General features: G+C 39.2%; 3 protein-coding genes across 4 annotated transcripts in view; 2 read left to right on the top strand and 1 right to left on the bottom strand.

The window, feature by feature from the left end:
• Positions 1-2944, top strand: part of ccny (cyclin Y) — a 46051-nt gene extending 43107 nt beyond the window's left edge. For both annotated transcript variants that reach the window (XM_079601878.1, XM_079601877.1), the window contains 2 exons: positions 511-673; positions 2316-2944. In XM_079601878.1, the coding sequence (XP_079458004.1) occupies positions 511-673; positions 2316-2432 (280 nt within the window). In that variant the 3' untranslated portion in view covers positions 2433-2944. The remainder of the gene's footprint in view (positions 1-510; positions 674-2315) is intronic.
• Positions 2945-8910: 5966 nt separating this feature from the next.
• On the top strand, positions 8911-11816 carry gjd4 (gap junction protein delta 4). Its single transcript, XM_079602177.1, has 2 exons — positions 8911-9232; positions 10275-11816. The coding sequence occupies exons 1-2, from the start codon at positions 9169-9171 to the stop codon at positions 11462-11464; spliced, it is 1254 nt and encodes a 417-aa protein (XP_079458303.1). The 5' UTR covers positions 8911-9168; the 3' UTR covers positions 11465-11816.
• A 4244-nt stretch (positions 11817-16060) lies between these two features.
• On the bottom strand, positions 16061-18979 carry fzd8a (frizzled class receptor 8a). Its single transcript, XM_079602726.1, has one exon. The coding sequence runs from the start codon at positions 18653-18655 to the stop codon at positions 16916-16918; it is 1740 nt and encodes a 579-aa protein (XP_079458852.1). The 5' UTR covers positions 18656-18979; the 3' UTR covers positions 16061-16915.
• Between the last annotated feature and the right edge of the window lie 261 nt (positions 18980-19240).

The raw sequence follows: 19240 nt of genomic DNA, 5'->3' as shown, positions 1-19240 counted from the left end.
AGAAATTGACCTGACAAATAAAAATAAATACTTGACACTTTCAGCATGTTGTCACATCTGTCCTTTCAACTCCTGCCGAGTACACAGTTATTTTAAAGACCGTCCTGACTATAAATTCAGTGACGGAGGCTGTTATATTGTCCTCAAAGTATACCACAGACAGCAGAGGACCAGAGAGTGTGGGTTTGTCAGTGTTTATTAGCTTTTTTTTGTCAGGAGCGTCACTGTTGGCTATATTTAGTTGGTCAGTTGGAATAATTATGTGGTTGGTAGGAAAGAAGTTTTGTTAGTGCTGTGAAATTTGGGGATGTATAAAGGAAGATTTTTAATATGAACGAATGATCAGAACTGGTAGTTTCTTCTCAGAATTGAGGTTTTAAAATGAAAAGACTGCTTTTCTTGAATAGCTAGACTGTCAAGATTTTCTTTTCGCTTATTTCCGCCCACTGACAAATGTCAAAAGGAACATGCACAAAGCTAATTATCTTTGCTTTCTTTCTCTCCCTCCAGGAACGAGTTGGAGCGGCAGTTTCTGGAGCTGCTGCAGTTCAATATTAACGTTCCATCGAGCGTCTATGCCAAGTACTATTTTGACTTGCGTTCACTTTCCGAGGCGAACAACCTCAACTTTCCCCTGGAGCCTCTCAGCAGAGACAAGGCCCAGAAACTGGAGGTGAGGGGGTCAATACCACTTCAGATCACTAACACACATTATATAGCTCATGATATTTAACTAAGACTGTCATTTAAGAGCACATTCACATCCCAGTGTGCTATGGTTTCTATGTTATCTAAGAAAGTTCAATATTTTGGCAGATTGTTAAATTGAATCTATTTCAGCAAGTTATAAGGAATATGGCAGTGAAACTTAAAAGCTTGCTTTGTTACAACTCTCAAAAAAGGAATATGGTGACATGTTGTATTGGTTCAGTAGCAGCAGGGCTGAGTAATTACCTCGCCTGAATCCCCATGTGTGTCTTTTGCCAGCGCTCAGCCTCAATGTTGCCCAATTACAGTCCTGACAAGACCAGGCCTATAATGATGTTAGTTCAGTTGCGCGTGCGTGCGTGCGACTGCGTGCGTGCGTGCGTGTGTGTGTGTGTGTGTGGTTGCTTTTGGTGGTGTACTAGTAACTAGCCCATCTAGAGTCAGTGGTCTGTGGGTGGACAGCTCAATCAGTCAGTCAGTGGTTTGTGATCCAGTTCTTTCACGAGGACCAGCCCTTTGCTTCCATACTGCACTGGCCCTCTTTATACACTCCCACACACAATCAGCTGTCATCTCAAAATAACGGACGAAAGCTGTATCTCAATATTTAAACTTTTTCTGGCTTATTCTTGGAGGCTTTTGTACTTGGAAATGTGGTTGGTGCATCCGAAAATACAGGTTTGGCCAATACTTTTGTGACACTCACTTGTATAAAATGTGTATTTAGATAATTCTGTTTCAACTCAATGTTATTGTCATCTCTCATAATTCAGCAGATAATAATAATAATGTAGATAATTTAGAAATAAAAAGGGCCTAGAAGAGAACCTTGGGGAACAACTTGAGTAAGGGCAGCTTTGGGTGGTTTGTTCTACAGAATCAAAATACTGTATTTAATAGAATTATATACAGATATATACACTATAATTATACTTTTAAGCTGTTGCCTATTTCCATTCAGACCCAGTTCAGGGAAAGTTTTCAGATAGTCCAGTTCCACAGTCATGAAAAACCTGGAAACATTTAAAAATAGCTTTCTGGGCCTTAGTCAAAGACATTTAGAAAAGCTTTAAAAGTAATTTACATGCTTAAATGTTATTTTTTCCTAATATGATCAGTGTTATTAAATGGAACTAATTAAAGCTGTATTTGTAGCTGAGAAAAGGCAATTTCATGGTCTCATTAAAATCTCAGAGACTGAAAATACAAATGTAGAAATTGTTGAAAAGTTCATCATTAAAATGATCGGGGTCATTAAGATTTTTTTTAAGAAAGTGTTTTATAAAAGAAAATTAAACTATATTGGAAAAAGTGACTGTTAAGAGGTTTAAAATGTTTCTTTTTGTTTTACATTTTAAAATGTTATAAAACAAGTTGTTCTTTTGAACATTCGATTCATTAAAGAATCGTGAAAAATGTGTCGCGGTTTCCACAAAAATATAAAAAGCAGCACAACTGTTTTCAACATTGATGATAATCAGAAATGTTTCTTGAGCAGCAAATCATCATGTTAGAATGATTTCTGAAGGTAATGATGCTGAAAATTCAGCTTTGATCACAGGAATAAATTCAATTGTGTCCATCTCCCCTTCTCATGTTTCTCACAGGCGATCTCCAGGCTTTGTGACGACAAATATAAAGACTTGAGAAAAGGAGCCAAGAAGCGCTCAGTGAGTGCAGATAACCTGACAGTGGTCAGATGGTCCCCGGCCATCATATCCTAATATCGGTGGACGTTGGGGACTTTCACGAGAGACTGAGAAAAAGAAACTGTCGGAAGAAGCGTTCTCTAAGAGGACACACACATGCTTCGTACCTCCACAAGACTCTTGAGCCTTTCTCCCTGCTGGTCGTATGGCTGCTGTATATACGAGACACCCACACAAAGATCACTTTCCAACCGGTGGCTTAGAGGAGAGAGAGAGAGAGAGAGAGAGAGAGAGAGGGAGAGAGAGAGGAGGAGGACACTGCTACTGCAGTTGAGAAAAACAGGAGGATATATAAATGGGGGAGAAAGATGCCCAATGACTGGACCAGCATTCCAACAGCTCTGTGTCATACGTGTTTGCCATTCTCGGTGATAAAGTATTCGCACCATGATCTTCTCTGGTTCGAAAAGTTTCTCCTGGATGTCGTATCAAGATGGCCAAAATCAACCACTTCTCAAGATATCATTCCTAAAAGTATTTTTTTTTCTGTGAGCTGATCACACTATTAAATCACCACTGTAGTTACACATACTGTTATTTAACATTTTGTTTAAGATTTATTTTAATTAAATTAAAAGCATCCTTAATGACGGTTTATTAATCTGAAATTAGTCTTTAATAATGCACATTAATGGGAAAATATACAATTTGGATATCTGTTTAGTCTGATTATTATTTTTATTATTTTTATTCATTTTTTTTTATCCTTTTTTCCAATTTGTAATACTTGATCAAGGCAGTTTGTGTCATTTAGTCTTAATGGAAGTTGGCTTTGTATTTACAAAAGGAGAGTGTTGTGCGTTTTTATGTGACGTTCCTGCGACTTCATTTTGAAGCGGAAATTACAATAATTGGATGATTGGAAAAAAATACGTTTCAATTTAAAATTTGCAATGTCAAAATAGACTGAAATTGGATGTCTTAATACAGTAATCAACGTTTTTTTTCTTTCTACAAAGCCAACGATGACGTTCCATGACCTTGTGTAACCTTCACATTCTTATTATTTTTATACCCGTCTCACCCTTCGCTTCAACATTCGATGGTTTAATACACATGCTGTGTCCAAATTCTCAAAGCAATACATGCTCTGTGCTCTATTGTATACAAAACCTGCTCGAAAGATTGGAGTTCATTTGTTCCTTTTGATTACAATTGATGTCTTGAAGTCCGAAAACATGCGATTAAAGGTGAGGCTTCACTGCGATTCAAATGTTCGGACAGATTGCAGTGTTTTATTTGTCAATTAAATTGAATTGAGTTCCTGCTGTATCCACTGCCATCACCTGTGGTGCCTGCGTTCAGCGGGAATATGGCCTTAGATATAGAATATCAAAATGAACCATGCTATCCTCCATTCTCATTAAGACATCAACATAATTTTTTATCAAAAGAAGTTTTGAAATCGGTTCTTCCCAGTTCAAAAGATCAGCAAGTGTTGAATTGCGAATTAGATGTGATTATGATTCGTTAATGTGATCCGTCTGCTAAGAGAGACTGAGACATATTCAGAATTAGAACTTCCAAAAATATCTTTTGTATATTGTACATACTTAAACCTACTTAAAGAAATTAAATTATGATCTTGAGATATGTATATGTGACCGGTATTTAGTTTGCTTAATTCGTAAACAAATCTGGACAGTGATGGATAAGAATTTGAAAAAAAGATATAAATATGTTGGTTGTTTTGTCAGGGATAAGTCAGTCTTTCTGGGATCTGACACAGTTTCGAAGCGCTGTTATTGAGTTGTTTTTCTTTATTCTGTCCTCAATTGAATTTCCAGTTGAGTTAAACCTTTTTTTATGCGCCATAAAAAGTGGTAAAGCAATTTCCCAAGGTTATGTTGACATGAATGTAACTTTTCATTTTAGCAGCAACGATAAAAGAAAGCAATTTTCCGTACTTCTTTCTACAATGACATCAAAATGGCCATTATTTTCAAGCAGTGCGTGTTTATTCTTACATTGATTATAATCTAGATTTTATTTTATTTGTATTGCATCTCCAATGCCCCAAAAAAAGTCTTAACAAATTTACTTAAATAGTTTAATCTTATATAATCTGCACACTTTGTGTCTTTGTATACAATACAGTGAGTCGGCTATGTGATGTTAACACATCCAACTGGACATACGAAGGTTATGCATTGTTTGCAAAATCAAAAGACAATATAGGAAATTATATTTTGCATGTAGGACAATTAAGCCTAATTTAGGACCATATATTTTATTTATTGTCATATAAGGTAATTGCAACTTTTTATCTCACAATGGTGAGTTTCTGAGAATAAAGTCAGAATACAGAATTTATTGTGAATGGAATTGCAAGCAATAGTCAATTCTGACCTTTTTTTCTCACAAATGTGAGTTTATACAATTCAAGTCGCCGTAAACAAACTTTGACGTAAACAAGTTTCCATACGAATTAAAAAATTTTGGGAGAAAATGTGGTTAATAGGCTTAATTATCTTATACATACAATATATATTTTTTAAATTTCTTTTGATTCTGAGGTGAAATATGACCCAGAGACATGTTCTTGACTGTTTTGTGAGATTCAGCACTCGTGTCTAATTACTTTTTAGCTTTATCTAATTATCTTGTGAAAAACATTCTGGACAAAACGTGAAACTTCAGATATTTGTTTTGGTTTATTCCCTGAAGATGAAGGATGTTCTTCTCAAGGAAGATCTGTTCTTTGTAAATGGCGGCGCTTTAGACTCCCTCTGCACATTTTAAGAGTGTTGGAAATGGTTTGAAGTCTGGGAAAGCGTTCAAGGGGAAGGAAAACAGAATCATAAATCGAAAGACTGATTAAAAGCATTTGAAGATTGTATTATTCTATTTATTTTCTGTGAGCATGTGAGGAAGCGGCCCAGCGTTGGATCTGAAGACGGTGTTGTAAACCCGAGGCGAGTGGCTTGTGTTAGCCGTGTGCACTGAACTCTACCTCTGCAGAGTTTTTTGATTCTTATTTAATACCTCTCTCTTGATCTTTCCATCTGTCTCTCTGTAATCCTTCTCGTTTTAATTTGCAATTTCTAGGAAATTACAAATTCAGATCTTTCAGAACATTTATACTATAAATGGTTTCCTGTGAAAATAAGAAAACTGCTGTAGTTGTGAGTTTTAATTTTATATCCAGTCACTGGTTGTATGCCTGTTATCATGAATACTACATTGTTGTTGTCATTTGTTTCTGTTCCAAAGGTCAAACCCTTCCTCGGTATCTGTTTTCATTGTGCCAAAGGCTGAATCCTATCTCCTATATGATCTTAGTTCATTCTACTTTCTGTTTAACTAAGTGAACCCAGTCGCCTGTGGTCATGTCCGCCCAGGAGCTGGAGGCTACAATGGTTGCATGCAGTTTCTTTGGTTCTCGGACTATGATTTTAACTGATGCTCCCAGTTCAGAAGCAATGTTTAGAAACCGCCACAAGAATAAACTTTTAAAGTTGCAATAAAACTCATTTGATGTGTTTTCATTGAGCCTGTTTGCATTTTGCAGGATTTGGGACTACATTATATATAAAATATACACAGTAAAAAAAAATTACATCCCCAAGTCAAAATTTTCTAGTGACTGATAACATCTAAATTTTTCACTTAGTCTGACATATTATTTCTCATTGAGCCAATTTCACTTTTCTAACTTTAGTTAGTGTGTAATGTTGCTGTTTGAGCATAAACAAAATCTGCAAAGTTACAAAGTTCAAAGCAAAGGAAGATATTTGCTTTTAAAGAAAAGGACTACAACAAACGGCTGGTAGGGACTACATGACATTCCTCCGGGGTTAGTGACATCACAACCCTAAAATGTACATAAGCCCCGCCCCCGGAACACGCAGTCCATGTTGAGAAGAGGAAGAGTTGTTGTAGTCGAGTACATTTGTGAGTCAGCTCAAACTTTAGCATCCATCTTTTCACATGCAATAGATAGTCGCTCTGTGTGCATCTCACAACAGTTCCTATACGAGCGATTTATAGATTACCATGACAGAATATGCTAATTGAAGATAGTTAACTCCACATCAGCAACATAAATTCATCAACTAACCATTCAGAGACGTCCTGTTGCTTCTACATGTTGTCACTTCTTCTTGAGTCTCTCCATCTTTGTCTGACTCCGTTTTAACATTAAAGACAGAACAGTTTCTGTCATTTTAGTGTGTCTGCGTGAGGTAACGCAGCTGCTAACACACATTAGCTCTTGAAACCCCGCCCCTGCAGCAGCTCATTTGCATTTGAAGAGCCAGGCACAAAACGGTGCGTTTTTGCAAACCCTCAAAAACTGACAACTTTAACATGCTATAAAAATATCTGTGGGGTATTTTGTGCTAAAACTTCACACACACACACACACACACACTCTGGGGACATCAGAGATTTATTTTACATCTTGTGAAAATGGCATTTTACCACCCCTTTAATCATTTCATCAGTTTTACTGTGTCAGGGCCTGTGTCAGATTCTGAAAATGCAGATGATCAAGCAGATCGATTGGAACCAATTTTGCAATTCCTGGTTTCATCCATTTTTGGAAGGATAAACAAAGGACGGATTTGCTTTTGCATCGAAACGCACAGCATGTCCACAACACGGGGACAACATTACAATTCACTGAAGCCTTTTCTTCTTTCATGCTTTTAGGTGGGCATGTGCTAATGTTTCACACTGTGATGTAGACGTTTGCGTAAATAATATCTGGGCTTCGATCGAGGCATTTTAGGCAGGTCTGGATCAGTGTTCACTGTTAAAAGAAATCCTTGTGTCCCGTTACAAAGCACTGTGAGCTTTGTAACTTTGCAAATCATGCACAAATAGATCATAAAGGAAAAGGAAACCCTACCTTTAAGAGAGGTACCATATATAAATCAAAGTGTTTTATTATTAGTATACTAATAATATTAATACTACGAATAACAGTTCATTGCTTTAAAAAATGGAATGTTGGAGCTATAAAGCCTATTTGATGCAATTTACCTAGAAACCAGGCATATATATATATAGCCATACATTGCATTAATTTAATTATATGAAATAAATAGTTCAATGACATGTATCCAAAAATAATGCATTAGCTATAATACAGGCAGGTCATTCTGTACTTCGCATATGGTCTATTCATTTCCATCCTAAGTCTTCGGCTTTGCGCCTCTAAATGTGTCCCTGGTGAACTACGCCATTGCTAGTTGCCTTAAAATGGACCTTTATCCAGCAGAGTTGGCCAGCTAATCCAATTACAGAGATACAGAGGCTAGAAAGAAGACATTATTGAAATATTTAAGGCTGTATTAACAGTCATCTGCTCTGAATTGCCAATCAGCACAAATGTGGGAAATGTATTCGTGTGTTGAAAATAACTAATTTGGTTAGACTTGCAAATGCTGTATGATTTGCATTGTCTTTTCCATGCAGGCATAACATTAAACTGTTGTTCGCCTTCTCACTTTCAAAACAGGATGCAATTTGCTGTACTCCTAGTGTAATTAATCTTATAAACACATTCCAAAAAAAAAGAAATCTCCCTACGTGATTCCCAGAGACAGATTAATAATAATATTTAAGCAGAACCCAAGAAAGTACGATGCAAAACAGCCTTTAATAAACTTGTTAATGAATAACATTATAAACTTACAGACTTAGTTCCACTACAACTTCCCTCAATGCCTTCAAAATATCAAAAGTGTTCACTAGCAGCTGCCAATATATAATTTGTGTATCTATGTGTCTCCATTCATTAGAACGCAAGTCCTTCAAAAGCCCTGTAGATGTTCCTCAATCAGAGGTCATTTAGAGAGGTCTAAAAGCTTCTAGAGATTCCATCGTGATCTACTATGATCCCGAGGCATCCAGTCATGTCAAACACCTCAAGGACAGAGCTAAAGAGGGGCTTCTTTTTAATAACGTATAATAACAACCTAGCGCATCGCTAACAGAAGCCAACCAAACAGGGACCTCATAGCTTTCAGATTCAAAGTTTTCAAATTAAATTGGTAACACTTTATTTTGATGGTCTCTTTTGAACATTCTGTTGACAAAATAACTTTGCAACTACAACTTATTCTAACACTAACCCTACCAGTCTACTAATACTCAACTAACACTCTAATGAGAGTTAGTAGACATGTGAGTGCAGCGTTACATATAGTCAACAGAATGTGTTAAAGGGACCATAAAAATAAAGTGAAACCATTAAAGTTGCTGCGTGAAACAAATGCACCAAAATAAACTCATGTCGACACAAAAAGTATTTCCTAAGGATTATGCCACTCAAGACCCTCTACGAACTGGCATTGAAATACTTTCCATCATCATGAGATTTAATACGGGTTATTTGATGCCTGATGCAGCTAGTTATTCTCCTGTAAGGACAAACAGAGCCCAAATATCACAGCAAGGCCTGCGTGCCGACATGCCTTTGGTGGGTAAGAATAGCCCCACAATGGAGCTCACATCTCTCGTCTTCTGTTGTCTGAGAACAGTTGTTGTCAGGACGGAGGAAGAGGTAAGATAGGAAGCCAAGTTGGTGGTTACTCGTGGGTCTTGCCGTCGCGGATTACACCGGACCTGGTATAAAAGGAGCTGAACAGGATTTTGAGTGCTTGTAAATGGGGTTTATTTTTAATGCCTGCTTGGACTGAGTTTAATACCGTCTGTAAAACTGGTTTTCTTATGTGGGCTGTGCTTTGACCAGCGAGATATTCTGTGCTGTACTCTTGAGGTTTGGAGGCCTAAATCTGCTGGCATGGCTAAACTGGCTGCATCAGGCATGATATTCATAACACTGAACCACAACGTCACCCTCACAGGTATGTGTACACTTTTACTATTTAATAACGCATTTATACAGAAGCTCCAGAAAGTATTTGTGCATTTAAACTACACCAACAATGTTTGAATGTTATTGTATTTGATTTCAAAAACCACCATTCATTTTAAAGATAGCACATTTTTACATGCACATAAGTTAGTTAGATTTTAAATTATAAAACAATAGATATACTGTTTGAAGAGAAGTATTTGGACACTTGCTGGTTGTCAAACATTAGTGGATGTTGGTAATAAATGTGATAAACTACACCTGACTTTATCCACTGAAAATCACCTTGACACCAGTTCCTTCATTTAAAAAAAAAAGCTAATTTGCTGGCAGATGCCACATGTTTGTTTATTTATTTATTTAGTATCCCATGCAATTATATTTTTACATTCTGAACTGTCCACATACTTTTTGGGGCCATTGTATCATTGTTTAGTATTTACAGAGTTTAGTCAGTTTATGCATAATGCAAAATAAAGATGAAGCAGCACTTTATTTTACAGTCCTGTTCCCCATGTACATACGATGTAGTTATTATAGTTATACCTGAGTAATAACTAGCAACTAACCCTGATCCTACCCCTAAACCTAACTTTAACCCATGTAGTTACCTTATATTACCAGTACGTTAAGTGTGCATACTGTAAAAGAAAGTGCAACCAAAGATGTTTTACTTGTATAAATCTTCTCTAAAATGTCTGTAAAGTGAGGAAATCGCTTTAACGTAGATATTAGAAATATTGTAAAAAGTATTTAGGCAAAGCCATAACATCAAAAACAATATCCGCAGAATATCAAGCACAACATTTATATGATACAATGTTCTTCTACATATACTCTAAAACAATTGAGGCATATCTTATATATTGACATTGAAACAATACTGAACTTTCATTTGTCAAAAGAATGGCTACGTTTTTTTGTTAAATTGAACAATATTAAGTAAATTTCCAGACCAATTTGAAAAGGAACATTATAGTTTATTTCAGAATAAGATCTGTATCAACTGGATGCTCTCTTTCTTTCCTTAGGGAAAGCATGGCTCATATTGGTGGTATTCCTAAGGATCCCTGTCTTGCTGTTTGCTGGTTATCCCCTCTACCAGGATGAGCAGGAGCGATTTGTGTGTAACACCATTCAGCCTGGTTGTGCCAATGTGTGCTATGACATGTTTGCCCCTCTTTCCCTTTTCCGATTCTGGCTGGTGCAGCTCACCACCCTGTGCCTTCCCTACATGATGTTTGTCATCTATGTGATCCACAAAGTGAGTTCTGGCATAGCTGCTGATAGCGGAACTTCTGAGTCCATAAAAGCAGACTATCAAGAATCGTTCGGGAAAGCATCTCTTTGTAAGACCGTTGTGAAGGCTGAGAAGGGGCGAGTGCAGTACTTCACAGGAGCCTACATCTTGCATCTGTTGCTTCGGATACTTGTAGAAGCTGGATTTGGAGCTGCCCATTATTACTTGTTTGGCTTCCACATCCCCAGACGCTTCATGTGTCAGCAGACACCCTGCACAACCATAGTGGACTGCTACATCTCTAGACCCACTGAGAAAACCATCCTGCTGAACTTCATGTTGGGGGGAGCTGCTTTGTCCTTGCTGCTAAACATGTGCGACATTATATGTGCCATCAAGCGCTCCGTGAGGCAAAAAAGCAAAAGAAAGATGCTGGTGGAGAAGATGTACGCAGAGGAGCAGTACTACCTGTCAGGGAATGTGAATCAAGGTGCGGATGTCAGCATCCCGCCAAATCAAGACGTGAAGGGACCGGGAGGGTTCCGCAAAAGAGGGACCAGAAAATTGAGTGGCGATGAAGCAGCTTCTGTGCTTTTGGAGGACGACCCTCCACCACCCTTACCTCTTGGAGGAATGTCTACAATTTCTGGAATGCCTGGTTCCAACAACAATGATGATAACAGCAGCTACCAACCCAACCAAGAAGAGGGGATGGTAAGAGAGGGCAGTGAAGTGGCACTGTACCCCACTGTGCCTTTGGGAAGTCCTAAAACCATCCGAGTTAGCAAACACGGTCGTCTCAAACCTCCACCCCCTCCACGAAGGGACAAACTAGCTGCTCAAAGTGTAATTGATGTCTCGGGAGCAATCGCGGTGTGTACCAGAAGATCAGGGCAATACACTCTGGTAGAAATGACTACTGGTGAAGACATACCGACTTGCGGTGGAGATGGCCAGGAGAAGAAATCGGAGTGGGTTTGACTGTTACTTCAGAAGACTATCCATATGAATGTGTCTACTGGCATTTTTAGCATGTATTCTCATGCATTGTAAGTTCTGAAGTGGCATTTCAAACGCACGTACGTTGCAAAGAAAAGTTGTTTGGAACTTGACCGGAATAGATTGCTTGTAGAAGCACGGTGAAATGCGAGGTATTATTAGAAGATGTCAACGTCATGGATACATGCCAACAACCATTGGATCAACTACGCCTATCTGCATCCACCTGCCTCTCTTATGTTTGTGTTAGCTCTTTCTTTCACCAAGCAGACGGGCCTTGACCTGCCTTGACCCTGCTACAATCGGGGGACAGCTAAGGCCGTTCTAAAAACAGGCCGGTTGCAACCACCCAAGATCTGTGAGGATGAAAAGCTAAGACTGACATACTTTCTGCTTCAACTGGGGTGGCCACCAAAAAAGAACAACCCTGAGGGTACGAAGGTGCTACCTGCTTTAAAGGGCCTCCAAAATCCTCTAGCCTGCAAAATCTCAGGGACTGTCAAGTCTCAATCAACAGCACTCCATACATAAAGCAATTACTGTCCAGACTGCTTTTGTATTCATGGAGGTAGCTTGTAACACTATTTCAAGGACCCGCTGGACTTTGGTTTGGAGCTTTAGAACAAACACTTAAAATAGAGCTCCATAATCTGGTGTAACACGAGAGCAAGACAATGCACGCATTTCAGACTCTCAGAAGCTAGCCGCAACATGCAAACGATTGGACGTGTTAGCTTTGGACAGTCACCTAGACCGCAGCCCTTCTGTCCTCACAATGTTAGTCATGTGTCTTACTAAACACGCCAGAGACCTGTCTATTTATGATGTTTCCTTATACAACACTGATGCTGCTAGCTGCTAGGCATTATGGACTGCTTCAAAAGTACTCAGGGAATAAAGTAGACTCAGGGAATAAATCAAATGTATAAATTAACTGCTTGCATGTATCCATAGGCCTATTGTAACAAGCTAAAACTATACTGTAACATTATAAAATAGTATTTACCTTTTACAGCAATTTGTTGCATTAGATTATCAACAGGGGAAGCTAAAGGTGTTTATAAGGACTACGACAATTCTGTAATAGGCTATGTCCAGCATATAAAATCACATCCTTGAGGCTTTTTGAAAACTTTTGTTGTTGTGGTTGTTGTTGTTGTTGTTGTTGCAATTTGCCAATTATCTGCGTTTTTTAAATATGATGTGAGAGAATTGCCCTCTGATGGATGTTATCATATTGTCACCGCATTAATGCATTGTATTGCACAACGTGTTTTTTTTTTCCAAAGAATGAAGGTTGTTTTTTGAGTTTGTTCTTGATATGACATTCAAGGTGAAATACTGTCCTAAATTGGTTTGAAACCAAGGAACTTGACTGTCACCTGTGTGCAGCTTCCACTGTTACTGCTCTCACTGATACATACTTCCCTCTGCTGGCAGGAGTTGGTAATGCACTCCTCTGGCGTCAGTTCGTTTTTTTTGTTGTTTTTTTTTAGGTTTAACTAGAATTGATCGCAGCCAGGGATCTAAAATGGGCGTTATCTAGCGCCCCGGAAGTTGTCTTTATTTGGTCAGGTAAGGCTGTGTTAAATCAAGGAAATTTAACACACATAGCCTAATGTTACGTAAGAAACACCACAGACACAGTGTAATCACCATGGGAAAATAAACTGGGTAAAAACTGGGAGTTGTGAAAAATACAATAGGCATACACAGGTTTTTATTAAAACACAGGTCTGTGTTTTGCCAGATGAGAAGTTGATCTATGTATCATCTTTTTACTCTTTTAATTAATTTTATAACTGTACCATATATCTATTTTAATTTATATTTAAACTGTTTTAATTGTCCTTGCTTTTATTGTGTGTTTATTATAATTCCTTTCTGTAAAGCACTTTGAATTGCCATAGTGTATGAAATGTGTTATATAAATAAACTTGCCTTGCCTTAAATAATATTTTTATTGTTTTAACTTTTCCTTGTGGATTATCAATTCAATCTATATTAAAGATTTTAAGACACGTTATTCGGGTATAAATGATTGTAGACTGTGGCAGCGCGTGGACGGTGTTGTCACGTGTTATCTGTTACTTTTCTCAGCGCAATAGAGTAAAGACAAATCACGGTCGTTTCCGGTTTCTCGATGAAGGTTTTACTTGTATTGATTTATTTCATAGAATTAGTCAATTAGATGGGTCGAAATTGTATTTGCATGTCACATAACATATGTATATGTATGTATAATATTTGGTATAAAGCGACCTGGGATTTAACGTCTGAGACTGAGAGTTTGACATTCTGAGCGCCAACAATTCGTATGCAAGTTTTGCCTCTCAATGGTTGTATTCTGTCTGTAAAGTGAATTGTTAACACATTCTACTACAAATGGTTGCTGTAGTATCATGGTTTTACTATCATAATATTGATTAACTCGCAACAATAATTAAAAGTAAATGATTGTGAATATAATTATTCATAGGCATAGGCCTTTTTTAATATTTAACTTTTCAACACTTTCTCATAGTTAACTGTTTATGTTCTGTCAGCGACACATTTACATTGAAATAATGGGTGATCAGAAGATTTGATTCATTCATTTAGGCTATCTGTAAAAGTTAACACTTAAACATTTTCACACAGAACACACACAATGCACTTAATGTTCCGTATTGCTCTCGGATGTGTAGACATTTACATATCGTTAGCACTTTTACAGCCTCGAACTATCTGATACGTGTAACTTAAGAAATCATCCGATAATGTGTAGTTCATTTAAGATGATAAAATCTTGCAATTTAAAGGTGTAGTTCGATCACCCAAAAATGAAAATGTTGTCATCATTTTCTCACCATAAAGTTGTTCCATTCCAAACCTCTATACATTTATTTCTTCTGCTGAACACAAAATAAGACAATTTAAAGAATGTTGGTAATTAAACAGTTGCTGCCCCCATTGACTTTAGGAAAAAACAATTACAGAAGTCATGCTGGGACTCACAAAAACTGTCTGGTTACCAACATTCTTCAAAATACCTTTTGTGTTCAGCAGAAGACAGAAATTCATACAGGTTTGGAACAACTTTGTGAGTAAATGATGACAATTTTCATTTTTGGATGAACTATCCCTTTAAGCTTTTTTTTAATGTAATTTAATAAACCCTTTATTTTTGTGTAATTCTTCACAGTGGCCGCTAGGTGGAGACACAGTACATCACAATAAGTCGTAATTGTTGTCAGAAGATTCATAGGAATGCACTCTGATTGTTGTTCAAATATTGTACTTTGCTTTCTAAACATGTCTTATTTTTTATGAAGGACAACTTTACACCGGTTTATAATTTCCTACCTTCTCTTTTTGAAGTATCATGAATGCAACATAATGTTTGTTTTGCACATGTAAAGGTGAAGATGGAAATACCACATCAAGTTTTTAAATGAAGTGTTAACAGAAAATGGGGAAAAGATCTTGCAACTCTAACCCCAGCTTTCATAGATAAGGTTTAAACTCGTCCCAGACTGAATTGCATGTTTGAGCGGTTTTAACTGAAAACATAAACGTGTCAGTGCCATTGTTTTGTCTCAATATGCAAACCAGTAATCTTTTTTATTTATTTATTTTTTTAACACACGTTTATAAAAGCTACTTAAATCTCCTAATTGAACTAAGGCCTAATCCTGGCTTAATATAAGCCCTGTCTGCGAAACCAGGCCATTATGACATGTCTGAGCTAAACACTCCTTGAAAAGTATCACTATTAACTGACTTTATTAAAGGCCAGAGGATTTTAGATCATAGATCGTTGCATTAGAGTCTAATTGAGTAAATGATTTCTCATAAGCACTCTGGTTTCCTTGGAGTTAGGCTGAGTATGAAATGAGTTGGATAAGTTGATTAAACCCGGGTTACCAACCCTTTTACTTTGGCTAAAAATACAGAGAAATAAAACATTCCAAGTAACATTATAAGGATTCAAAACGAACCATTTCATTTTACAACACTTTCTGTGTCATTCTTTGTCTAAGAAACTCCACTCCACAAAAAGGGTCTTACGCAAGGGACCACCTGTAGGTTTCCATTCACCATTCCTGTGAGTCTAACTACCATTAATACCACAGCTGAAGTTCAAAAAGGACGTTTTGATAGTGTTAAATAAAATTAAACTGTCACAGGTTCTCTCTAACAAAACATGGCTGGGGCCCCGAGCTTCAAATCATTTCTATAACGTCGATCAAAGGACAACGGTCTCAAATTAGACATGAAAAAACTTGGCGCATCAGTCTAAAGGTTCTATCTACATGGCACCTTTATTCTAGACTTTAAAAGAAAGATCAAAGTTTCCCCAGATGAAAAGGCCCGGTTTCCTGCATTTAAACCCCGGTCCCCGGCCCTCTTTTAGTAAATTAAGTAGCAAGCAGCACGTGAAGGGTTCAACAATTACGGAGATTCTCCAGCACAAGGCCCTTGTCTCTAATTAGGCCTCAGATCGCTAAAAGAGTTCCTCCACAAAAGCATCTTCAATGGGAGTGACCACAAAGAGCAGCGGAGATGCGGAGCACTCATTAATCCAGAAATACAGATTCCTCAAAAAGTTTTTATTGTCAAAATAAAAGTCATATTTGCTTTTCATGTGGCATCTACACTATATACAAATGTACAATAAATTTATAAATCTTCTTTTATACACCATTTACAAGTTCGTATAAATACATTTCGCATTTTTAAAAAAACAACAACAACCCGTATATAATAACAATAACAACAATAACAATTGGGCACTAAGACATTAAGGCTTATTCAAACCATCTTTGATTGTTCAGACAATTCAAAACTTGTCTTACAACAACGTGTAAAAGTACACTCAGAAAAATATTACGCCTTTTTTCAAGATTTTCATTTCATAGTAAGATTCCATCGAATTGAATCCTTACATATTATTCATATTATAATTTTAAATGAGTAATAAAACTAGAGCTTAGTAATATTTTATTTATTTATTTTATTTGGGAATACAAATCACATAAACTAGCCTAAATGTTCCATTAAGAAATATACTTTAGTATAAATGGTTATTAAGCTCCAGTTTTTACTCTATACTTCACAATATGAATAACATGTAAGGAATATTTCAATCGGATGGAATTTTACTATTAATTGAAATGCGTAAATCTTGGAAAAAAAAGAGTGTGAAGGAGACAAATGCTGCAAGTTGGGGACGTGTGTTACTCCACTAGGAACAATAATGCCCAAATTCTCCTTAAGAATGACTGATTGCATGTCATGTCCATATCAATAGAATGGAATTAGCGAAACGTAATTGTTTCTGCATTGTTTCAACCAGTTCTTCAGCTAATAGAAACCATCAACAAGTTCATTTGTATGCAAATGACTGAAAGGCTAAGAGACCCCCCAAACAATTAATAGGGTTTTCTTGTTTCAGACCTGGGACAAAGGCATCTGTTTGGGGCACGACACTGAGCTGGCGGTACCGGACCTCCACGTTAATCCCGTGCTGACGTCACTGTACATGGAGCCACCGGAGCCCTTACTGCCCCAGCAGCAGCGCGTGCAGAAACTCCTCCAGGACTCCAGCGTCTTCCCGGACCAGGTCCAAACTCCAGAGGTGATGCCCACCAGAAGGCACATAAAGTATTTGAGCATGAACACGGCATAGTCCGGCCTCTTGATCTCCTGCTCTAATAAACACGAGCAGTTGTGTGTGATCTCCCAACTCTGTCTGTTATGCTGCTCGTAGAAGTAACACGCCACGATGATGGTGGCGGGAACCGTGTAGAGCACCGTGAAGATCCCGATTCGGATCATCAGCTTCTCCAGTTTGTCAGTTTTAGTGCCACCTTGCTTAATGACACTTCTGATTCTAAAGAGCGACACAAATCCAGCCAAAAGAAACATGGTGCCGATGAACAGGTAGATCACTAGCGGGGCCAACACGAAGCCCCGCAGGTTGTCCAAGTTCTGGTTGCCCACATAGCAGATCCCTGCGACCGGGTCGCCGTCCACCGAGCTCAGCGCGAGCACGGCGATGGACTTCATGGACGGGATGAGCCAAGCGGCCAGGTGGAAGTACTGAGAGTATCCCGCGATGGCCTCGTTGCCCCACTTCATGCCCGCTGCGAGAAACCAGGTGAGCGAGAGGATGACCCACCATATCGAGCTGGCCATCCCGAAGAAATAAATCAGCAAAAACACAACGGTGCACAGCGCGGGGCCGGTGGTCTCGTAGTGAATGTGCTCCACGTCATACTCCCGGTTACAGGCCACCTTTTCGTGCCCGGCGATCAGTCGCACAATGTAACCGATCGACACAAACATGTAACACGCCGAAAGGAAAATTATCGGGCGCTCGGGGTATTTAAACCGCTCCATGTCGATTAGAAAGGTTGCAACGGTGGCGAAGGTGGATATGAAGCATAACACCGACCAAAGTCCGATCCAGAAGGCCGTGAAAGTCCGCTCGTCCTGGGTGAAATACGGGTTGTGGCAGGGCATGGCGCAGTTGGGGATCTGACCCGTCTTGACGCGGTTATACAGCGGGTGTCTGTCGCTGTTCACCGCCACCATCGGCGCGCGGCACTGGCAGCCCGGCTCGCAGGGTTTAGTCGCTTTGGGTCCGACGCCAGCGCGTCCGCTTTTCTTTTTGTGCGGGTTTAAGGCTTTGCTTGGGTAGTTGGTGGGTTTGGACAGCACCGGCGACACTGTGGTGGAGTCGGTTCGGTTGTAGTCCATGCACAGCGTGTCTGGCGCGCCCTGCACGGGCAGCGAGTCGCACTTCATCCGATCCGGCCAAGGGAAGCCGTATTGCCGCATGAGCGGGGCGCAGCCAGCCTTCGCGCGCTCGCATACACTCCGGCACGGCGGCAGGGGTTTCTTATAGTCCTCCAGGCATATGGGGGTGTACATGCTGCACAGGAAGAACTTGAGATCCGGGGAGCACTGGATCTCCACCAGAGGCCAGAACTGATGCACCTCCAAGCCGGCTTCATCCTGCGTGTCGTGGTTGAACTGGTTGGGCATGTAGGTGTAGTTGTAGCCGATGCCCTTGCACAGAGGAACGGCTATCTCCTGACAGGTGATCTCCTTGGCCGTGGTGCCGCTCGACCGGGGCAGCAGGGCAAGCGCGAGGAACAGGTAAATCCCCAACAGGTAGCACTCCATCCTTCCCCCCCGTCAACACAAGCAACGCAGCGCTGGAAATAGTTGAGTTCAGATGTTGCAGAGCAGACCCATCTCCGCTTCACTTGTTTGGCACGGAGTTGCGGTTGGGTTGCATACCGAGAATAAATAGCCGCTGGCAAAATGGCTGAGGGAATAAATGCAAGCGTTTCGGATTTCCTCTCCTTATTCCTGCTCCGGCGATTTGTAAAAAATAAAAAAATAAAGCCGCGTTTCGATGTTCAAAACTTCTGTGTTAACGAGAAAACTCCCGGTGTAAACGCGTTTTCTTCATTCGTGGTGTTCACGAGGGCCTTTCTCATACAAATCAGTGCTGTCGTGCAGGACGCGCTGAGTATAAAAGACAGCCGGATAGACACGCCCCCCTCGCGAAACTCACCAATCACAGAGCAGCGGGGGCGGGCTGCCCAGACCTGTCAATCACGTTTGCTTAAGGTGTACAATTGCAGAACGCTGTTTTTGAAACACAAATTAGACCAGATACAAGTTTATGACTAAAGGAGGCGCAGATCACCTAAATCAAATTAACATTTGTATTAAAATGTATCGTTTGAATCTCTAATGTAT

This window comes from Phoxinus phoxinus (genome assembly GCF_949152265.1).
Source record: "Phoxinus phoxinus genome assembly, chromosome: 24".
Taxonomy (NCBI): Eukaryota; Metazoa; Chordata; class Actinopteri; order Cypriniformes; family Leuciscidae; genus Phoxinus; species Phoxinus phoxinus.
The sequence above is the reverse complement of the archived record's forward strand: the minus strand, read 5'-3'. Positions and strand labels throughout refer to the sequence as shown.

What these genes read in the sequence shown, in the direction of transcription:
- gjd4 (XM_079602177.1), top strand. Translation starts at nt 9,169, where the DNA reads ATGGCTAAACTGGCTGCATCAGGCATGATATTCATAACACTGAACCAC. An exon ending in CCACAACGTCACCCTCACAG is followed by an intron (nt 9,233 to 10,274) that starts GTATGTGTACAC and finishes TTCTTTCCTTAG; the next exon opens with GGAAAGCATGGCTCATATTG.
- fzd8a (XM_079602726.1), bottom strand. Translation starts at nt 18,655, where the DNA reads ATGGAGTGCTACCTGTTGGGGATTTACCTGTTCCTCGCGCTTGCCCTG.